We start from the raw sequence: 16,313 nt of genomic DNA on the forward strand, positions 1-16,313 counted from the left end.
TGGAACACCTTCATGAAGATTAAATTATACCATATCATATGCAGCAAAGATAAAATTAAAATAGAAATTTTTTGACCAAAAGGGCATCATTTTTATGCTATCCTATGCTACATATTCCTAGACCCTGCAACTACATTAGCACTACTACATATACACACACAAACACATATTGTACATATGTCTTTGTAAATAAATATATCAAAATTCACTTATTTTGTTATGGTTTTTAATTTGGGGGAATTTTGTCTGTATATTTGTATTAATTATCATCTTTTCTTCTAGACTTTGAAGATTATATTTTCTCAGTTATGCATGAAGCTGTCATGTCAATGTCCTGGTTTTTTGCAAAAAGAAAAAATTATAAAAATAAAAATGAAAACAGTTCAATGGAAATGTCAAAATAAAAACAAAAATAAACCCACCTGACAGAATCTTGGAAGACAGAAATGTTTATGCTGGAATGATTTTAATACTAGTGTAATTTTTTTTCTAAAAATTAGTTTTAAATGTGTGGGAGCTTTTCTGCAAGAAAAAAAAATACATGTACCCTGAATTGCAAGTATAAAGGTGAATCATTTTAATGGGAAAGCAGATTATTACTGAATTTTAGTCTATAATATCAATGCTATAGTAGTTCTGGTAATAATTCTGTTAATCCCTCAGATATTTGTAAGTTTTGTAAAAAACAAAACAAAATAGATAAAAGAAAGCAATGTAGAATGGTAGAAAATCCAACCAACATTTTGTTGACTGTCTCTGAGTAGGTGCACTGGAATCAGACAACCAAGCACTTTAGGCTAATTACCCATTGGACAATACTCTATTAGCTTATGCTTAGAAAATGATCCTTCCCACTATTCTGTGCTGGCTCCATCTTTTGGTGTGTATACAGATAATTGTAGGAGGGATTAGGGAGTGGAGTAAGACAAGCCAGAGTCACTTTTGCAGTAGACGAAGAGAAGAGAGGTTGTGGAGAGCTTGTGTCCATTTCTCTTCACTTCTCCCCCTAAAGATCAAGAATAAAGACCAAGAACTTTTGTTTATTCTGACTCTGGCTGATTCTAAGGCATCTAAGGCTAATCTGGACTTCACAGACTGTACAAGCAAATAAAAGCAAACTGTTTTACTTTGTATTGTTTTTAAATCTTGTAAAATTTAGAAAGACTTTTTTTTTAGTTCCTATGATTACTTGAGTTATCAGATTCAGCAAACTGTAACATCTTGACACTGATTTAAAAAAAAAAAAGCTATTACTGTGTAATCTACTATCATTCTTTATGTTTTTCTCCTTTTACAAACTCCTAGAAAAATATCATCTTCATTCTTTCTCTTCATTTCTTTATATACTCACTTCAAAACCCCTTGAAATCAGGCTTCCAACTTCACCAAATTACTGAAATCAATTTTACCAGGGTTACCAAATTATGTTAATTGCTAAATCCAATGACTTTTTCTCAGTCCTTATTCTAACTGAGATACTGTAGTAGGATTATTTGGTCTTTGCTTGAGGATGCCCAAAATCTAGGAACACACATTCTATCCCATCAGGTTCTGAGTCTCATGATCCTTTATTGCCTCAAACTAAGACCTGAAGTAAAGCCATCTCTCATTGCTCATTGCTACACTTGACTTCATAGGCCTATTGTCAGCATGATCTTCTTGCATTGATGATAATTCTACATAGGTTAATTTCCCATTATTGAAGTAAAGGAAGAAGACTACCAAGACTTCTGTGATACCTTTTTTAGCACATATGGACCACCTATGCCCGTTGCTTTTCTCCATCTTTGGCCTATTCTTGAAAATTAGGGGGTCATACTACTATATAATACTAAATATTAAAATAATTATTGATATAACTATTATTTTTTCTTAATAAGAATGTCATTATCAGTAGAAGACCTAAAGTGTTAGCATACTGAACTAGTCTTTGTCCAATTTCAAGTTTCAAGCTTTCCATAGATGGCTAGAATTGATGAAAATACAATTATAGAATACACTTAAATAAAAAGCAACTCAAATCAGTGTGAGTAATAATTAATTTGGTCTCCTACTCTATTCCAATAAGTATTAATCAGCTTGATATTTTACATCAATCATCTAGGTACAGATAGATTCTTATAATGGGTCTCAAATTTTTATCTAATGTTACTAAGTTATGAAGCTAACTGTACAACCAAAAGAAAAAATGCTGACAGAATCTTCATCTTGTCTAGCTCAAATTCCATGTCCAAACCTAACACGGGTAGAATTGTCTTGATACTTTATACCTCTGGACTATTCTGTCTTGTCCAGCATGAGCAAACAACCATTTTATGATCACTTAGTTGGAATAGATGCCTCATGTTTCACCAAAACAGACTGATAAATCATTTTTGGCTCTCAAGAACATGGTCTAGCTAATAAGCTTTTGTGTTTTAACATGATTCTTTTTGCATATTTGAGCATCAGATCCATAAAAAAAAAACAAGGTTCTAGAAGAAAGAGTCATATAAGAGCATAAGGAACATCAGAGGTCCATTTCATTAGAGGAGACCATAGGTGCTTTAATAAAGCTCCATTGACATAGTTCTGCTTCAGTGATTTTCATGTAGGTTGAGCAATTATAATCCTAACATCAGATTTTGTTTAGTTTTTTCCTATCTGACTACTAGGTTTCCACAGACATTCAGAGTTCCCTTTGGTTGTCATTAAAAAAATAAATGATCTGGGGCTAAGTTTATAATAATATATAATGTATATAATTATATGTAAAGCTAATTCTGCCAATACAGGGTATGAGACAGTTTTTAGATACCATGGCTCTGCTCCTTATGGAAGGCACAGAAGATAGATGAAAACAGGTAATCTGCTCTTTCAGTAGACTAGAACTAGAAAGAATAGAGCTTCTCTTCAAAGAACTGCACTAAACCTAAATGCTAACAGATAGCATGCCTAAAATTTGGGGGACATTTAAAGACAGAAAATTCACTATTTTTTCATTTAAATTCCTCAACTTCTCATAAAAATTATCCTGAATTTCTCGATGCTATATTTCAGGAAAGCATACTTTTTGGCAAAACCTTCAAATCTGGAACAAATTCAATTTAGGAAGTAATAGATATCACCTTTAGCCAACTATAGCATAGTTAATAAAATGTCTGTCAGAGTCAAGACAACACATCCTGGTCAGTATTTAAAATCATAGCTGTGTGACTTAGCAATTTATTTGCTTCTATCAGTCTGTTTCTTCATTTGCAAAATGGGTATTGTAAAAACATCTACTCCACAAGATTCTTGTGTAGAATACATAAGAATATATTTTGTGGATGAATATGAAGTGATTTGAATATTAGCTAGCAATTATGTTTATTATCAAATACATTATAAATGCTAGCAATTAACTATCACCATTATTACTAAATTAGACTCTAACAATAAAAACACTGCAATGAATCCTTTCATGGCTCCAAAGAGCAGATAGATATAGTTTTTATACACACATTTACACATAAATAAAACACATATAAACATGTATATACATATATGTGTATTTAAATATACATACATTCTTTTAAAAAGGACAAGTTATCACAGCCACCTCCATATATGTTTGTGTATATATATCTATATCTATATCTATACACACATATATATATAATATATACATATATAAATATAATATTTATCTCTTTGGGTTAAGGAAAAAATGTAATCTTCTTTGGTTAAGGTAATCTATACAATGATTAAATGGCACATCCTTGAATTGTTAATTTATGCAATTTTAGCATACTTAAAAATATGACTACTTTCTTTTGTCACCTCTCAGTAAAGTTAAGATGAGGACAAAGCTACCTTATTATGGGTTGGGACAATCACAACTTCTGGATGAGTTTGTATGTCTTGTTTACATTTCAGTGTACAGAAGTAATTTATAAGCATAGTCATCCCTCTCTAAAAATAAAATCCAAGTAATGATGGCTGGCCTATACTCCTGAAAGTACTTAAGAAGTTGATCAAAACTAGCCAGTAATATATTAAAGGAAAAAGTTAGAAATGATCAACATCTGCTGAGAAACTGAATCTGGAGGAAAAAGAGTCACGATTCAGATATTATCAAAATGTGACACCTGTTTACTGTAATAATTTCAAGGAAAAACTAATGGAGAAATAATGACAGACCGCTGTGAAAGAGCTCACCTAACATCATCAATCCCTGCCCTTTTCTTTCAGGGCTAATAATTTCATCATACCAAATCTATTTTTATTTTCATGTTTGAAAAATACCAGAATTTTTAGATGAAAGGGAAGGAAAGGTATAGATTTCATTGTTTTGAGCATACTGATACATAACTGCAAATCTGCTATGCTCATTAAATTTAAGAAGGTGTGATTGGAGAAAGGGAATAATATGATGTAATAGATGAGCAACAGAGAAAAAAAGAGTGGCAATAGTAGGCCCAGGGAGCAAGTAATAGGTTATCTAACTTATCTTGAACTCAGCCCCCAACATTTTCAGTTTCTTAAAATATCTTTTTAGAAATAAATTCTATAACCTCAATTGTTAATTTTTTTTCTCAAGCTCCAGTCTTGGAGCCTTTTTCTTGAACATAAAGTTAATAATAGAATATTTAGTTATCCATGGGATAATTTAGGACAGTTGCTTTGTTTACTGTGGTACTTTAAAGAATCTGTGATTCAATTCTCATAGTTATTTCCTTCCAGGGATGTAAACTGCACCTTCTTCTTGTGCCCTTTATTTTTCTATGAATTCTTTATAGAAAGTCAGCTCTGTTTTCCAGAAACTTTCCTTTTTGTGCTTTACCATTTTGGGTTACCAATATATCACTTGGGTTTTAAAGTGCATTGCCTTTTTTTATCTCCTTTGATTCTCATTACATGATAAGCCTGCCTATTTTTCCAGCTTAAATATCCTCTTGCTACTTTTCACATACAGATCATTCTTAATAATATGCTGCAGTCTGCTTTTGTTCACTATATATCTTTGTATTTGTACATGGAACTGTTTGGACATTTCACAACAGCAATTTTGCAAAACAGAGCATAATATAGATGAGTAGTGAACATTTTGGGTTTATTAAAAGCAATGACCATTTCCTCCCCTTCCCTCCCCCCCCCCCCCCCCCCCCCCCCCCCCCCCGCCTGCATTCCAGCACAACCTCTTCTTGTTGAACTAAGGTCTATCTGCAACACTGGTACAAAGTTGATTAATAATTATGATTATTAAATGATCACTAACCCATTAAATGGGTTGCCTTTCCAATTGCATGTCATACTCTATACAATATACTGTGGTTTTTTTTCATTCAAAAGAGAATAATTAGGCACCCAAGTCATTCATGATTAAATCATTTCTTTGTCTTTTCTTGCCAAGCTAAAATGATTCATTTTCTTTTATATTTATTTATAGATTTTTATGTCTGACTTCTCATCATTTTTATTCCTCTGAATTCTTCCTCAATTTTCTTTACCCTTCAAACTATGGAGACTCAAAGAAGACAGAAAATTCACAGAATTTAGAAAGTCCTGTTGGTCAAAGATTACCTCAAAGAGTTAATCTGCTTATTCACTTTAACAGTTTTTCTGTTGCTATCAAAATTGAATTGGTGTTACATAATAGTGACCACTGTGGCAGAGGTCAAAATACTTTAAAGCTCTTAGCACTTAGTGTCTGATTTGAGTTTCAATCAACCTGTGCTCCATTTAGCTAGATGTTATGAAGTTATATTATGCTTTTCACTGATGTTGGTGCAGCTGTCACTTTAAGGAACAAAGTCCCCAGGTAAAAACTGTCAAGGACCAACCTATGTGCTGAAATCTTTTAGAAATGCATTTAAAAAATGAGACTGCTAATTTTCTAGTCTTTTTTGCCTTTGTTCCAAGTATTCCCTATGCTAATAGGACATTGCATTATTATTTGATCTATTTCTATAAGATTCATCAGGACATTCCATTGGTGTTAAAAATCTATAGAAATGTCCTTAAAGTTTCAACATGAGTACTGCAAGCCCATCATCCCATCTATCCTCATTTTCTATCTCTGTAACCTCAAGGTAATTACTTTATCTTTCTAAACCTGTTTCCCCATACAAAATGAGGGACTGAGACCAGATAATCTTTATGATCCTTTCTAGCCCTATATCTACCATAACCTTAATTTTTAAGGAGGAAAAAAAGGATTTGTGCATGGAAAAGAAGCAATTATGCAAACATGTCAAATGAAGGAAAGTCCTTTCTCAGACTATTAAAAATGTGATTCCAATATTCTTCACTATATACTTTTTGTAATAAAGTGAAAAACAACTAGCTTGTATCAATCATTTTCTTTAAATCCTACATCTTGTTCTGTTAACCTGCCAAACTGTTTCCCTGAAGCACAGATCTGGCTAGCAGTTTCAATAAATAATGCAGTAAATATTACTTTATGACCTTAAGTCTTTCAAGAAGCTTTGAAATGGATTGTGCTAAAATAAAGATTTCTCTCTTCTGCTCTGCCCCTTCTTGAGGTTTATCCATATAAAACAGACCAGCATATCAAGGGAGTTTTCTAATTGCTTTTTAGTTATGCATTAAATTAAAGACTTCAATCCAGCTATCATAGACTTCTGGCCTATTCTAACTCCTCTATAAAGTGTTTCCCCATTTTGAAAAACAAAGTAATTGCATGTAAAAAATGTCAAGGATACAGCCATTTTTCTGAGCTGAACAAATGACTAAGTATAATAAATGGTATGACTGAATTCTATATTTTTCTTTGGTCTGCTGTCCATTTCCTGTCTCTTTTCTAAAAGACAGTAATTTGTGTATTCATCAACTGTAACCAAGAAAAAAATGTAAGTACTACACAAAAAAACATATTTATATATCACTTCAAAATATGTAAAACTCTCAACTTTGTGAATGAGGTATTACAAGTCACACTGGTGATGATGATGATTATGATGACAAGAGTAATAGCAGTTAGAATTTGTATAGTATTTTAAAGCTTGCAAAAAGTTGTATGTATCTAGCTATGTTTGTATGATTTATATATATATATATATATATATATATATATATATAGTGATTTATATAGTTTTTGTATGTATATATGTATAAAATATACATCACATATATATGTATATGTAATCTCATGATCACATTTTTTAAGTGTTAGTATGCTTTTTCCCATTTTACACAGGCAGAAATTGAGGTTTGGAAAGGTTTGAAAGGGTTAAATGACTTGCCTTACAAAGTGTCTGAGGCAGAATTTGAATCAGGTTTTCCTGATTCTTATTTTAATATTGTATCTGTTGCACTGCTTAATTAATATCATCATTATGATTTTGTTTTTGTCGATGTAATTTTTTAATAGTTGTTCCAACTTTTCATGACCCTATTTGAGGTTTTCTCGGCAAAGATACTGAAGTGGTTTCCCATTTCCTAAAGCAAATATGGTTAAGTAAATTGTCTGGGGTTACACAACTAGTAAGTATCTGATGTCAGGAAGTGAATCTTCCTGATTCCAGTCCTAGCACTCTACTCAATGTAACACCTAGCTGCCCCATCATCCCAATTTTGCATATGATGGAATTGAAATGCTAAAAGATGAAGTGACTTGCCTGTGATCATATAGATTGTATATAAGGGAGGACTAAAACTCAGATCTTAAAGTCTAAGAGTCTTATTTACTTTATCATATAACTCTAACAAAATGGAAGATTGTCCTAAAATTCTGCACCCAAAATGCTACCAGATCCTGTTCATTGTTACTCTTCATTCTTAGTAAAGCAAGTATGCTGAGAGAGAGGTATTCATTAGTACTGTGACAAAAAAGGGTCCCCAACCTTACAGTTAGCATGAGATTTACACTTTACGACAAGTTTCCTTCTATCTTTAGCATTGCTTATGACCCAAATCACACGATCTACTTTAATTTCAATATCTCCAAGGTATAAATGAAAAAAGCTCAAAAATGCCGTAATACAAGTAATCTCAGACAAATTAAAACAGAACAATCAAATATACAATACAATATACAATATACAAGATTTATCAATTCTGAGCTTATTAAAATTTGCTTATTCAATGATGTTCTATCTTTTGTGTATGTTAATCAGTAATTGGCAAAGATCTCCCATATTTTGGCATATCACAAATATAATAGAATGCTTCAAAGTGGCCTGGAGTTGCCTCTGGATTCTTGAACAATGTAATTGTTCTTGGGAAATATAAAAAGCTCTGAATATGGAAGAGGTAATAGATCGAATATATAAGGAACATGTTAATGAAATTCAGAATCCTATAATCATTTGGCTATGGGGTGATACTTTATTTGCATTTATTTATTTATATATTCCTTCATTTATTTACTTATTTATTTATCCATATGTTTGTTTGTTTGTTTATTGCTATTTTTTACTCTCCTTGAAGAAATAAAGGAAAGCTTAGATCTGTTTCATTAGAGATCCTTCAAATGATAAAAATAAGTCCTTTTATGTCTCCTGATATATTACATGGAGCTGTATACTTTGGCTGAGTGTAGATTTCTGGTCTCTCCCAAACCTCATAATGAAATCACTTTTCTTTCAAGGCCCAAATTCAGTTACCTCTACTCCTTTGAAGCCTTCCTTAATATATACAGCTAAGAATGATGTCTACCTTAAGATAGATATCAAAGCAATTTTCCTAGGCTTTTCCTTTGTGATAATCAATTTTTTTCTCTGAATTATAGCTATTTACATGTTGTGCCCCCAATTAGAATTTAAATATCTTGAAGATACAGGGTGTGACTTATTTTATTTTCCTATCCCTAGTTTCTAATTGTGGCTTGAACTTTTTTTTGTTGCTCAGATGTTTTTAGTCCTGTCTCTATTTTTGTTTTGTTTTTGTTTTGGTTTTTTTTTATCATTTGGGGTTTTCTTGACAAAGACAGTGGAGTGCTTTTGACATTTCCTTCTTCAACACATTTTACAGATGAGAAAACTCAGACAAACAGGTTTAAGTGGCATCCAGAGTCACATAACTAGTGGGTATTTAAGGCCAGATGTGAAGCAATGCCTTCCTAAATCCAGGCAGATGGCTCTCTTCACTGTGCCACGTAGTTCCTCTGCCTTGATCATACTATAAACATTTAACAAATGACTCCTGAAATGAGATAATGTATTATTCTTGTTATCTCAAGTCAGTTATGAAGAGAAGCTTTGCTGTCCCTTCAGAATATTCATGTGATGTTTTAATCAATTATTACAGTACCGGGAATCTAACATCTGAAGTTAGGTGTGGTGTCATGCCTGTAATTCTTATTCCCTGGGGAACCTAAGTCTGGGGTATTGCTTGAATTTATTTGGTAGTTCTGAGTTGCAGGAGGTATCCCCAGGAAGTACAATTAAGTACCAATTTTGTGATTTCCCCTGGGACAGGGAGCCCACCGAAGAAGGGCAAACCACAATAGTTAGTACACAGAGGAAGTTGGAGTTTCCATGACAATCAATGAAGAGATTTCTCATGAGAGAGTGTAATTATGCCAGTCTCAGATCAATAGGGAGACTTCGTCTCAAAAATATAAACAAACAAAAATCTCTAATATTTGAGGTTTAAAGTGTGGGAAATTTTCCTTTATAATAGTTATTCTATACTTTCAGATAGCTTCACTTTTGTCAAAGTTCTAAGAAATCTGAGGGAAGAGTAACTCAATAATTTTGCATATGATAATAACAACATGTTCACTTTTCAGGAATGTTGCTTTTTCTATACATTCCTTTTCTCAGTCCTCTTGCCTGAGAAGGACACAATGACCTCTCACAATCATTCTCAGAATGTCTGGTCCAATCACATGGTCACCCTTGAACATTCACCAGTAGCTACTTCCATTGCTATTAATGGGAGATTAAGCAAGGCCATTGTGACTTATTCTGCTTGTCATTTCAACTAATTGTCATTTAAGAGGTATATAGTTTCTCTTTCAGGTTTTATCAGACACAAAGTAGATTTTATTCTTATTCCATGTTCAATATAGAGCAAGAATGCCAGGTCAGTATCTATTATAACAGAGAAATAGTTATCCTTACAAATAGTCCCATTTGGGTGGCAGGAAAAAAGATTTTTTTTCACACTTTAATGAGATATTTGGGTAGGAATGCTAGACTTGAACTGAGTCTCTTGGGAAAAATTTTGTCAGTAGTCTAGGATTTAACACTTATGACAAAAGTGTTTGACATGTAGAAGTGGTACAGAATGAAAACAGCACACTAGAGGAGGACTGTCATCAAAAGATTTATATTTCCAAGTTTATGGTCACAAAAAAGAAGAATTTTTCTCATGTGTACCTTATAAACAACCTTCACCTCTAAACTTAGTTATGTTAACTGAAGCAATTTCTTGAACTGCTTAGCTAGAAATTGGTCTTTTGAAAAAGTTCATACATGTAAATGTAGAATTTTAAGATTTAAAGTTAGAAGGTATCTTAGAAAACCCAATCCAAGTCTCTCATTTTACAGCTGATGAAAATGGAAAATAAGGGTGAAGGGACTTGTCTAATGTCATGGAAATAATGTTAACAGGCCTGTTATTTGGAACCTTGTCTCCTGTTGTCAAATCCAGTGTTTTGTATATTATTTCATGTTGTATACATTTGTACACATATTTACATACACAGCTTCTATGATGCTTTGCCACACACATGGAAAAGGAAAATCAATAATGTGAAGGTAATGAGTTTCATACATCTCTAATGCATAAAGATTTTCTATTTTTATATTTTAAAAAAGGTATTATATATTCCATTGTTCATGTTCACTTTTCAAGGTACATTTAATACCTCCGATTCAGCTAATTTAATTCATTATGGTTCACCTTTTCCCTTGGCAAAAATACCTACCATGTTTTAACTTCAAACAGAATATTGAAATGCTGTACTTTACCCTTGGGATATGGATTTTGACTCTGAAATAATTATGTAATAGAACTTAGAAGCCACTATATGTTGAATTTTATGTTGTCTACCACTAGAAATTTTTTTGGGAGGTAAATTATATCAATAAACAGGTGTGATGAAGGATTTATACACACATGCTCCCAAAACTTCTAGATTAAGATAAAAATTTCTTGCTGATAAGTCCATCATTTTAATAGGTTGTGTCTTTTCTTATCTTGAAGCCTTCAGAAAAAAATGTTTGGCTGATATATTCCAAATTAATATTAAAATGTTTCTGTAAGGAACTGTTTTTATCACAGCATAACTGAGAATAGTATAAGGTTCTGAAAAAATATATTAAATGAACCAATCTATATTTATCAAACCTCAACTATACATTCAGTTTTATGATAATAGTTATAATTGAAAGGAAAGAACAAATATGAAATGCATTTTAAAGAAATAAATGCCACAACATGGCAGATAGGAGTTAATGAACAAAGATAGAAAAACCTATGATACTAATTCTCAATCGTGAAACTGAAAAAAATAGTCATACCACTGGCAGAAATGGGGTTAGTTGAGAAAAAGGGGAGGAAAGTAAGTTCAATTTAAGAAATGTTAACTTTGGAAGTAATAGGATACCAAGTATAGAAGGTCAAAAAGGCTTCTCTTAATTTTAAACTGAGAAGGCTATTAGATTGGGCAACTAGAGGTTCACTAATTTCAGAAAATGTATCTAATATTTAATTAATTTATTTAATTTAATAGTATTTAATAGGGAGATTTAAAAAGAAAAAAACAACAACAACATAGCTTATAAGCATAGATAAGAAGTATAATGCAGTGAAAATTCTGTGGGACATTTCCTTGACTCCTGCTGTCAAATGAGATACTATTTGTATACAATACATATATATAAACATGCAAATGCATGTGTGTGTACAGACACACATAAATGTATATATGTATATGTATGTACACAGACAAAAGCAATCAACATAATGAATTAAATTCTTTCATCAAATTAATTTTAAGCCTAGTGGGGTTTTATTCCAAATGTTATATGTAAAATACATATCTATATGGAAATTTGCTCTTAAAAAATATTTCTCAGTTTCTCTTCCTCCCTCCTTTTCTCTTGCTCTCCTTTCCCTCTCTCCCTCCCTCCCTGCCTTTCTCTCTGTGTCTTCTCTCTCTCTGTCTCTCTCTCTCTCACTGTCACTCTCTTTCACTCTCTCTCTCTCTCTTTGTCATGCTTTCTCTCTTTCTCTCTCTTTCTAGATATATATATATATATATATGTGTGTGTGTGTGTGTGTGTATGTGCGTGTGTGTGTGTGTGTATATATATGTTTTGAAATGAAATTACCCTTTCTCTGGGTGTACAGCTAGAGATCTTGGTTGATCCAGGCCTTGAGAAATGATTACATATCGGAATGAACCATTAAGTCTTGCAACTTCAATCAAGTTGAAGCCATGGTCTGTCCAATATATATTACCTGGAAGAAAGACCAAACATTTTAATATCATTAGTAAAAAAAAAAAAATTGAAAAGAATGCTTTGTAATCTATTTTTAATTTTTTTGTTTCCATCATCTTCCTATTAGCAGAAGACTAATTTATCAATATTTCCAAAAGTGATCTCAAGGATTTCCAGATTAAATAATATTCTGGCACTTTTAGCTGATAAAAATAAACTGAAACTTTTGCCAGTTTACTGGGTGCATTTTAACTTTCCAACTGTCTTCAGGTAAAAAAAAGAACTTCTAAGACATTTTTTTTTCTTTTTCCCTGCCTTGTAGAGTTCTCAGGAGACTTTGGCAAAGTTAACACTGGATAATCTACTTCTACATAAAAAAGAAAAAAACATATCCAGAGGCTCTGAAGCGTTAGAAAGAGTGGTGCTGAAAGCAAAACAGGTTATTTATCCCCGTTTCTACAAGTTCAAAAGTGTATTGTTATGAGCCAGAAACAGAATTTTGACGAACAGATAGAACCCCTAGCAAAATTGGTGTAAAAAGATAAAGAATGTCATGGATTATACCAGCAATCCAGTCAACTGCTATGCCTTCCACTCTTCCCAAACCATTTGTAATAATATCTTCCTTCCAAGTCTGATCTCTTTTAGCTCTGCTAATTTTATTGAAGCCCATGTCTGTCCAGTAGATGGTGTCATTTTCTACAGATAAAACACAGAATAGAATTAAAATTATTAAAAGACATCATTTTGTAACAGAATCATTAATTGAAACAATTAATCGAACAATTAGTTGAAACATTCTTCTATGCGTATTTATCATTGACTATCCTAAAGCAAAGTTTCTTCAGGATTTTGAATTTATGCAAAATGTCAAAAAATTTACCACTATATAATTTTAATAAAATGTTCAATGTTTCTGTATTTGAAGTATTCCCTCACTAAAGACTTACTTTAAAGCCTCAGCATAACATGGAAGGATTTTTGAAGGCTGTATGAGCAGAGCTTAAACTTTGTTAGATTCTATTCCAAGCGAAAATATTTTTACAGTTAAAGGTTCTGATAAAGGCCTCATTTCCAAAATAGAGAACTGATCCTAATTTATAAGAAATCAAACCATTCTCCAATTGATAAATGGACAAAGGATATGAACAGACAATTCTCAGATAATGAAATTGAAACTATATCCACTCATATGAAAGTGTTCCGAATCACTACTGATCAGAGAATGTAAATTAAGACAACTCTGAGATACCACTAGACACTTGTCAGATTTGCTAAGATGACAGGCACAAATAATGATGAATGTTGGAGGGGATGTGAGAAAACTTGGACACTGATGCATTGTTGGTGGAGTTGTGAAAGAATCCAGCCATTCTGGAGAGCAATCTGGAATTATGCCCAAAAAGTTATCAAACTGCGCATACCCTTTGATCCAGCAGTGCTATTACTAGGCTTATATCCCAAAGAAATACTAAAGAAGGGAAAGGGACCTGTATGTGCCAAAATGTTTGTGGCAGCTTTTTTCATAGTGGCTAGAAACTGAAAGATGAATGGATGTCCATCAATTGGAGAATGGTTGGGTAAATTATGGTATATGAAGGCTATGGAATATTATTGCTCTGTAAGAAATGACCAGCAGGATGAATACAGAGAAGCTTGGAGAGACTTATATGAACTGATGCTGAGTGAAATGAGCAGAACCAGAAGATCACTATACACTATAACAACAATACTGTGTGAAGGTGTATTCTGATGGAAGTGGATATCTTCAACATAAAGAAGATCCAACTCACTTCCAGCTGATCAATGATGGACAGAAACAACTACACCCAGAGAAGGAACACTGGGAAGTGAATGTAAAATATTAGCACTATTATCTATCTACCCAGGTTACTTATACCTTCTGAATCCAATAATTAATGTGCAACAAGAAAATTGGATTTACACATATATATTATATCTAGGTTATACTATAACACATGTAAAATGTATGAGATTGCCTGTCATCTAAGGAAGGAAGTAGAGGGAAGGAGGGGGAAATATGTAAAAATGAATACAAGGGATAATGTTATAAAAAAATTTACTCATGCATATATACTGCCAAAAATGTATAATTATAAAATTAATAAAAGAAAAAAAAAGATTCTATTCCAACCTTGATATACTTTAAATCTTCAGAGATAAATTCTGTTCTCATCCAGGATTCAAACTAGCTAAATTTAGAAAAGCACACCTTCAATTGATTGGATTTTGTGGCCATAGCAACTCTTAAATCCATCACTATGGTATAGAGGCATCATAATTTACATTGATAGGGAGAGCCAGAACCTATCAGTGTGCTTGGAATACAGCAGGTACTAAATAAATTCTTATAGATGGGTTGATTTGCTAATGGAATGGCACCCATGATGAGGAAATTAAATAACTTTTATAGTGCCAAAGTAATGAATTTGCACACCACTTACTTTGATTTTTCCCTCTTTCATGGAATCTTCTTACAACTCATTCAAACATTTCTTCTAAACTAAGAAGTATTAAAACGTTTGTGCATCTCTAGAATTATCACTATAAAAGGATAGTTTCAAATAGACAAAGAATTCCTAAGAGATATGCTATCAAGATTACACAGTAGAAGGTTAAAGTTGTTCAGGATTCCACTAAAAAGGCTTACAATGTCATAGGTAAAAATTCATTAATATGTGTAGAGTTCTGGTAATCTTATTTAATAACCTACTAGCAAAGGATTTAATCAAGAGACTAAAAAAAAAGAGGGGAGGCTACTGAAAAGATTATTATATAGTATTTAAAAGATCATACGATAACTGAAAATGGATGCATTAAAATATTTTTGAAGACATGGGAATACTACATGATAACTTTCTTTCTTTCTTTTTCTTTTCTACTTTCCTTCTTTCCTTTTTTTTTTAAATCCACTGATGAAACATGTATCTGAAGGTTGCAAAACTAATTGTTTAATAATTGTTCTACTGTCTTCTGGGTATTAAATTTAAGGCAATTGAGCTATACAATACTGATTGACTATGTGTACATATCAGAAAAGTAGAATATAAATAAGAATATAAGTAGAATATAAGGAAAATTTTGTTCAAGTTCTGACTCTGACATACCCCAAGTTTGTCGTCATGGTAATTTTGCGAACATTTTAGCATCCTAGGCACTCTCAAGACTAAGTTTCAGATGAGCCAGTAATTTCCCCTTTTTTAAGAGCAGTGCACAAGTGTATATACATATATAAAAAGAAGTTAAATAAGTAGATGAGTTTCTACCCTAATAATTTCCTAGGTATCTCAATCTATAAATAAGAGGACCATAATTCTGGACCTATAGACACACAAAGGAATGATATGTTTATGTAGATTTTCAACTTGAGGAGTAACTCCTCAAAAAAAAATTAAAAAAAAAAGTCGGTAACAAGCTAGCCTAATTTTAGAATTGTTGTTTGTTTATTTCAAGGTAGCTCAAAAGAATGCTACAAATAAACCAATTCTTTTCCCACAGCCCCCATTACGGTTGACAGGAAAGTATTATAGGAGTTAGGCAAAAAAAAAAAAAAAAATCACCAAGAACAAGAGAAGATTGAAGTCTAAAGAATTTATTTTCCACCAGTATGAAAGACATGGGCAATTTTTGAGTGAACTGGACAAGATATGTGATCTTTCTCTTTCATCATAACCAAAAAATAACTGGCAATGTATATGTGTGCAAAGTGCAGGTTGACTTCTCTCCTAAAAGAGAAAGTAAAAATGCTTGAGAAATAGCTCTTCATTCTTCAGGTTATCACAAAGGTTTAAAATGCTCCTAGAAAAAATTGGAAGAAGGGTTTTTCAATAAAAACAAAATAAAATTATCTGAAGTGATAAATGTATAAATTGACTTGTTAGAAGGGTGGAAGATTGAATATTAGAAAAAAAAAAA

At 32.2% G+C, this 16,313-nt stretch overlaps 1 protein-coding gene across 3 annotated transcripts in view; it reads right to left on the bottom strand.

Annotated features, from left to right (window-relative positions):
* LRP1B (LDL receptor related protein 1B) overlaps positions 1-16,313 on the bottom strand; it is a 2,473,587-nt gene that overhangs the window by 585,497 nt on the left and 1,871,777 nt on the right. For all 3 annotated transcript variants that reach the window (XM_074301983.1, XM_074301982.1, XM_074301981.1), the window contains 2 exons: positions 12,942-13,076; positions 12,267-12,396 (listed from right to left, as the gene is read on the bottom strand). In XM_074301983.1, the coding sequence (XP_074158084.1) occupies positions 12,267-12,396; positions 12,942-13,076 (265 nt within the window). The remainder of the gene's footprint in view (positions 1-12,266; positions 12,397-12,941; positions 13,077-16,313) is intronic.

This window comes from Sminthopsis crassicaudata, chromosome 3 (genome assembly GCF_048593235.1).
Source record: "Sminthopsis crassicaudata isolate SCR6 chromosome 3, ASM4859323v1, whole genome shotgun sequence".
Classification (NCBI taxonomy): domain Eukaryota; kingdom Metazoa; phylum Chordata; class Mammalia; order Dasyuromorphia; family Dasyuridae; genus Sminthopsis; species Sminthopsis crassicaudata.